Here is a 7,849-nt window from a genome sequence, read left to right on the forward strand (position 1 = left end):
TCGTTACGCTAATTCCGTCCCACCTGCCCAAGGTTGTTCGCTGCTACGCTGTTGATAGCGGTTTTGTCGGTGTTCCAACAGTCCTCGAGAGGAGCTTCGTCCAGCTTGTCCTCTGCCAACAGCGCAGTTTCGAGTGAATGCACGTAAATTTCGGCGTCGTCAGGCTGTTTCAGCTGCGCGAGATTCTACCGAGGCAGGTTCACTCCAGTGAATTTTGGGCGCATCTTAACCATTACCCGGTAGTGGTTCGAGCAACGTTGGCACCTCGAAAGGATAATACATTAACCATGTCTGAAAAGTACTATCTGATATGGCGACTTGCAGTTGTAGCTATGTAACGGTTTGTACTGGAAAAAGGTACTAAGTACGGCCCGGTTTATAGAGGCGGCAAGGTCCATAAGGCCTAGGTGCATTTCATTGGTCAGCTGGTATAATAAATTGAACCCTTCAACATGTGATTTGAATTCCTCCTCCTGGCCAACCTTGGGGTTGAATACGCCGATGACAAACTAGACGTCATGTTTGGGTGGTAGTTTTATTCACGAGTTAACTATGCGTAGAATTGCTCCTTGTCGTCATGGGGTTTGATGATACTTATGCTAAAGAATCGACCCTTGATTCTCAATTTACACATTTCAGTACTGATTGGTCACCATCTGATTACCCGCTTTCACATCTCGCCCAATACTGTACTCAGCTGTGGCAGGTGATAACACCATCCCAGAATGTACGTACCGTTGAGCGCTTCTAGTACACATTATGTAGCACTACGACGTTGAGCTTGCGGTTCTGAATACGTCGGAGAGCGCTTGAGTACTACCGTGGAAGTTAAGATTGGCAATTCTACGTCTCGAGTTTTGACGCGATATTATTATCAGTATCCTATGCTACCTTAACGTATAAACGCATCATTATCTTACAGTCTTCAAGAAATTAAGGGCATCAACTAATCATCAACACTTTCATATTCTTTTAATTTCCAGATTCAAAATAGTAAAATCCCATGAGAGTGTAAAATGGTCAGGAAGTGTATAACCGTGTCTTCAGTGCTTTGGATAAAAACCGACAAAACATTACAGCAGATCGGTTAGTGGCGAGTGGTGAGAGTATGAAGTTATTCTATAATACGGTGAACCACAGAATACGTTAGAATAAAAGTTAGTTTAAAATATTAAACAAAGAATTATACGATGCGTAAAAAGCAAAAACTACTGCCGGGGGTGTCGGACATCACCGTTGTAATCCTCTTAGCTAGACTAGTGTTAGTGTTAGGTCAGACCACCTGCAATAATGGGCTCGGACGGGTACTGTACGAACGACTGCCCAACCAGCAACTGCAGGGTTTCGACGACGATGTGGTCCGCGACTCGGCACCACCGTTCCGTGTGCTGGAAAAGTGTCAAGATCTGTGCCTGCGAGATCGTACGGCGTCCACTAATTTGGGCCGCGCTTGTACCAGTTTCGACTTCCAGCCGGGCAATCGAATTGCTTCGTTCAGCGGTGGACCCGAGTACGAGGAATCCACCTGCTATCTGACGCGGGAGCAGGCCGCTCCCGAGGGGATCGGCAATCTGATGCTGGTGCCGAACAGTGTTCATTTCACCGAAGTGTGTCTGACCTGTGAGTAGTCGTACGGATTAGATTAGATGAGTTTTAATTGAGGTTTTTCGCTTTCACAGCTAGTAGACCCGACCGGGAGTGTCCCAGTCGACGGTACGTTTTCGAAAGACACCCACGAAAGAAGCTAAAACTGCCAGTCTCCGATATCAAGGAGGTAACAGCTGCCAACCGCTCGGACTGCGAGGACAAATGTCTCAACGAGTTCTCGTTTGTATGCCGATCGGCAAACTACGACTCCACGCTGCGAAGCTGCTCGATGAGCCGTTTCACGCGACGCACTCATCCGGAGCTGCTGGAAGATGATCCCAATTCGGATTATTTGGAAAATACCTGCCTTAATGCGGAACGACGCTGTGATGGGCTGGTCGTTTACGTTAAGGAAGAGAACAAACGTCTCGGGGGACCCTTCGAAGTGGAGATCTTTAACAATATGACCCTGGAAGAATGCCAATCGTTGTGTCTGCGAGCTGAAAAGTAAAGGTCATTTTCTATTTTGTTGTTTCGAAATTGCTAATCATTTTAATCAACAGATATTTTTGCCGCTCAATCGAGTTCGACGATCAGTCGAAACAATGTATACTTTCGGAGGAGGATTCCGTGTCGCAAAAAGATGATCTCAGTATCAGTTCTAGTCCTACTCATCACTTCTACGATTTAGTGTGCCTGGACAACCGTAAGTAATGCACGCCTAACGCTTTTTGTTGCTTCCAAACATTTGCGACCGATCGCCCTCCCCATCTAAGAACCCCCCGGGTCGTCAGAAGAATGTCATTCATCCACCATTTTCCTTTCGATTTCAAGTCATGCATTTAGACAGCATTTTCGTAGTAGGCGCAGCCAAAACTTGCACACAACCTGTATTAATAAACCGAACGCTTTGAGCACGCTTCAAATCCAATTGGCTTTTTCGCAATCAAAATTTCTTATAGAACCTATCTCCGTTGTCATCCTCTGAGACAGATTCGAAAGCGTGGGAGCCGAGGGGCTCGTGTTTTATCCATCAGAGACTCACTCCCACCTGTTTGCACTGTTCCTCGTTTGTTACTTTGTTTTTCAAAATGGATTCTCCACCTCTTCTGACGATTCCTAACCGGTAGACGGTGTTGTTTTTACTATGTGTATTTTGCACCAATTTTGAGACCGTTCGACCGCACGACCCTGGGGGGTTCCTGGGGAGTATAGTGAAACGACGCAGTGTGATATGTGGGACTGGTTTGGTAATACATTGTCCTCCTTCTACTGTCCGGAACCAGAGCGCGGAACAGACTATCCGGATAATTCCGTAACATCACACTTGTTCGCAAGCGGCCGTCGACCAGATACCGCCTTCCAGCGCTATCGTAACTCTAGGTTAGGTGGAGAGTTCCATTCGGAAATTACGGGCAGGTCGTTGAGTGAGTGTCTGGACGAGTGCCTTCGGCAGACCAGCTTCCAGTGCCGGTCGGCCGTCTATAGCGATCGCTTTCGAACCTGCCGTCTCAGTCGATACAACCAGCGGGACGGAATGCGCATCATCTACGATGCGGATTACGATTACTATGAGAATCTTATGCGTAAGTATCCGCTTGTAGCTGGTAGTCATTCAACGTGATCTTTTTTGTATTAAACTCTTAAAGCACATTTAGTGGGCGGCGACTCGGACACGACCAACGGTAGACCGGATCCGACGGACTGGAGGCCGCCGTATGGAGGTAGGATGGACACTTTTAAGGAATGTTCCGGTACTAAATTATCTCCGGTTTCAGATCGCGACCGTGATAGGATCCCAGATGATCGACTTCCTGGACGTTATCCACCTGGCGACCGTTTTCCACCAGGACATAGACCAGATTTTGGAGGTAGGTTCGGTTTGAACAGTGACTCAACATCTTGTTATGTAATTAATATCGTTCAACTGTGATAACCAATTTGTTTCAAACTAAAAATCCACTATTTACCGGCACCGGAAGTCGTGCTCATAACATTCTGCACTTCACACATTCATCACACTTGCAGGTGAACCTTTCCCAGGTGCCTATCCGTCAACGGACAGGTATCCCGGGCCAACTGATCGCTACCCGATGGGTCCTGGCACAGACCGCTATCCACCGGATTACGACAGTAGATACCCACCGGTGTATGATAACCGGTTTCCGGGAGACCGTTACGGACCAACAGATCGGTATCCGGATCGTGAACCTGAAATGTACCCTGTCGGTCATCCTATGCGCTATCCTCCTCCTCCGGATTCTAGATATCCCACTGATCCCAGGCTACCACCCACACCCGATACCCGCTATCCTCCGTTCGATTCACGCTATCCTCCAGACTCCAGATATCCGCCGGATTCCCGATATCCTACGGACTCCCGTTACCCGCCTGATTCCCGATATCCAACCGATTCTCGCTATCCAGTAGACTCCCGATATCCATCCCATCAGATGCCAACTCCTGATTCCAGATACCCACCGCAAGTTCGTCCAGACTCTAGATACCCAACTGGTCCTCAGCCTTTACCAGACTCACGCTATCCGGTTGCTCCTCCGGCAACACGCTATCCACCGCCCCAGTACATGCCTCACATGTACCCAGACTATCAGTCCGGTTATCCACCTCCTCCTCGAACACCTCCCAACCGTGGCTACACCACCGATCGATATCCCGCTCCGTTGATGCCTGTCGAAAGCAATCGCTATCCGGCCCCTGAAACGCGCTATCCGATGGAACCGATTCCGGCACAGGGTCGTTACCCGACATCACCAAACGTGTCACCATTCCACAAGTATATGAACCGCCGTCCGGGTAATCATTCGTTCCTTATGTGTAATCTTGACTAACTGGATGTTTCCAAGCCATGGCATCACCATCAATCACTAACACTAATCAATTCCCTAGGTTATGATCCGTACATGCCCGCGTATGGCCCCGATCGAGGCTACATAGACGACCGCTACAGTCCATACTATCCGCCATCCGGAGCGGGTCGTATTCCCCCGCCAATGCACCTACCTGCTTTCCCCGATCGTGATCGTGGCTATCGCCGTCCAGGAATGCCCCAAGATGGTGGAGGGTACCCGTTTGAGGTACCTTACGGTCCATCCAGTTCCGGCTATGACAACACACTCGGCGGCGGCGATGGCTTCGGAGGCTTCGGCCCCCAGCGACCGTACGAAACGCGCTGTGACGGATCGGATAGTTTCAAGCAGATGGCATCGAAGCGGAAGATGCGTAAACAGTACATCCGCCGGGTGATCAGTGCTCCCTCGTTGAGTATCTGTCAGCAGGAATGTGCCGGTGCGAGGGATTTCATGTGCCGGAGCTTCAACTACCGGGATGCCGCGCCGTACGAAACGGACGGCAACTGCGAACTGAGTGATCGTGATTCGCGGGATTTGGACATTCCAAGCAGTCAGATGTTTGAGTCCGATAGTTCGGATTACTATGAACGATCGGCCGGTAGGGCGGGCGGGCATGATGAGTGTTTGGATGGTGAGTGAGAGATGGTGTGTGCTTTGATAAGACATAATACATACTTTCGTTTGCAGTTGCACAGCTTTGCAATGAAGATGGTATGGAGTTTACCTTGAGAACTCCTGAAGGATTCGTTGGAAGAATATATGCCTATGGATTCTATGATCGATGCTTCTTCCGTGGCAATGGCGGAACTGTGAATGTTCTGAGGATAAGTGGACCGCAAGGCTATCCGGAGTGTGGTACTCAAAGGGTAAGATGAATTCTGGGCTCTGGGATCAGTAACTAAAACGATTACATTCTTTTTCAGTACGGAGATACGATGACCAACATCATTGTGGTTCAGTTCTCGGATAACGTACAAACGGGTAGAGATAAACGATTCAACCTGACGTGTATGTTCCGTGGACCTGGCGAAGCGGTTGTCACATCAGGCTACATCGGAGCCGGGTAAGCTAGATTAAGATGGCGAACAGAATCATAACTGCATGTTCGTGGGAAAGGAAGTGCATGCAAAAATTACATACTCCAATAGTAAACTGACAGTAGACTTAGTAGCATAGCTACTAACACAAACACCAGTTCACCTTTGACTATTCTATCTTGTACTCCGCAATGCCGAAGGCAACGGGTACAAGATCCAATACGCCAAAGGACTGTGTTGGCACTATTCTGAAGTATAGTTTTAATGAAATCGACAGATCCGGTAGTCCAATTCCGATAGAATATCTTCCGGCCGAGAACTCGATGAGCAACAAGGTGCGTCTGATGATCCTCTACCAAGGACGACCAACCACGACGATCGCCGTTGGCGATCCCTTAACGTTCCGCTTGGAATCTCAGGATGGTTACAGTCACGCAACGGATATCTTTGCCACAAATGTTGTAGCTCGCGATCCTTACTCCGGAAGAAGTGTTCAGTTGATCGATAACTATGGGTAAGGTTTCAAAGGGTTTGGTGAGAGATTTTCAGAGGTGGTTGAATGCTATCGTATTTCAGATGTCCAGTTGATAATCTAGTCTTCCCAGAACTGGGAAGATCCCGCGATAACGACGCACTAGAGGCCAGATTTAATGCCTTCAAGATACCGGAATCGAACTTCCTGGTATTCGAAGCAACTGTACGGACATGTCGAGGAGGTTGTCAACCGGTAAAACATATCTTCATAACTTATTGTCACTTTCACTAATCCAAAACTTCACAGGCCTATTGTCCAGGACCCAGCGGTCGCTCGGAACCCTCATTTGGTCGCCGGAAGCGATCTGCACCAGACGATCCCTCGGAATTCGATGGCACAGCTGAACCATTGATCGGACGCAGCCTAGACGATGAAGAGGAAGTTTCCATAGTTAACGGAACAGTTGTGAACGATAGTTTTGTCAACAATAGCACCACAACAGAGGAGGTAGACCATAGTTCCAATGATCTAGATGCAAGTTCTAGCGATATGCCGGAACAAGTTCGAGAGATGATTGAGGTAATTCATACTAGGGGAAGAGCTAGTTAGTTGCAGTTAAAAAAGTAATTCAAAGTCTCGGACTTTTCATCCACTGCAGGTATTCCAGTCCCGTGAGGAGATGCAGCAGGATACGGTGGCTAGGAAGTTCGTAGCCCCTCAGGAGACCGTTTGTTTGACCCATCCGGAATACTACAGTCTCCTAAGTGCCCTAATCCTGCTAATGATCTTGCTAGTTGGCATCACGTTTGCGTCGGGTCTAGCCTACCGTCATTACTGGAGGTCCTTCATGAAGAATCGCTCCCTGGACCGCACGTCACCGGTGAACTCGTTCACTCCATCGGCTCTTCATAACGTTTCTAGCAGTCAGTTTCATGCTTCCGGTCGAACCAATTCTACTTCCTCCCGAGGAGACGGACATGTTCGTTCAGCCGGACTGTCCCTCTTTGGAAACGGTCTTCAAAAGACATTCGCTACAGGGTAAGCTTCCCGAACTTACTCAACTAATAGGCAACCACTAACCAAAGTCTTCTCTTTCAGAAACCTGTCACGGATGTGTCAAATTCCGGTGATGAATCCAATCTCCAGAGGCAACAACAAAAGTGAATTCGATGACCCCAGCGAACCGATCTACACGGATCCTTCGCTCTTCGAGAGATCCAGGTACGACTATCTTTTGACCTGTTTGTTTGGCTTCGTTCGATTTATCAAACTTTTGGCATTCAAAAAAATACAATATTCTAAAAATGTTCCTTATTCGCTTCTATAATTACAGAATATAAACGCATTTGAACCCCTTTTTCAGATCACTGCGCAGTATCGCGGTTGACCAAACCGATGCCAACAATGATTAAGCAAGCAACTGGCTAGATGAAAATAGATTCGTATTTTTAATTTTATTTTGATTTCTAGTATAGGTGATGAGCAATTGGTGCCGATTAAATTGATTTTAAATTTGCTTGTTTTTCTCTTTTCAATTCCATATAAAAATGCACACAAAACTAGTGCACTGTAAAAAAACATAACCTATCCATGTTGATGGCAAAATACAGCAGAGCTCATACATATAAGTACTGTGATGACTATGAATAATGCAAGACCAATCGAGACGAGTGTTTTTTTTTGTAGGAATACACTTTTGATAAGCCCCCCTTGGTTTTGCAGGAGAATGAACAGTTTAAACCAAAGATTGATTTAATAGATTGTGATTGATTTGACACTAACTGTGTCTGTATATGAGTCGTCAAATCTCTTCTTAATTTATTCGAACTAGAATTAATTAGTTTAGTATAAGCTCTAAACTTAAGTTAGGCTAAGTTAAA

At 47.2% G+C, this 7,849-nt stretch overlaps 1 protein-coding gene across 1 annotated transcript; it reads left to right on the forward strand.

Annotated features, from left to right (window-relative positions):
• The first annotated feature begins 1,190 nt into the window (after positions 1-1,190).
• Positions 1,191-7,381, forward strand: LOC128736440 (uncharacterized). The gene is made up of 16 exons (XM_053830923.1): positions 1,191-1,620; positions 1,680-2,094; positions 2,151-2,293; positions 2,874-3,173; positions 3,237-3,311; positions 3,366-3,458; positions 3,631-4,401; positions 4,495-5,088; positions 5,145-5,323; positions 5,381-5,520; positions 5,754-6,008; positions 6,071-6,221; positions 6,276-6,548; positions 6,604-7,007; positions 7,068-7,190; positions 7,333-7,381. The coding sequence occupies exons 1-16, from the start codon at positions 1,191-1,193 to the stop codon at positions 7,379-7,381; spliced, it is 4,395 nt and encodes a 1,464-aa protein (XP_053686898.1).
• The last annotated feature ends 468 nt before the right edge of the window (positions 7,382-7,849 follow it).

This window comes from Sabethes cyaneus, chromosome 2 (assembly GCF_943734655.1).
Source record: "Sabethes cyaneus chromosome 2, idSabCyanKW18_F2, whole genome shotgun sequence".
Classification (NCBI taxonomy): Eukaryota; Metazoa; Arthropoda; class Insecta; order Diptera; family Culicidae; genus Sabethes; species Sabethes cyaneus.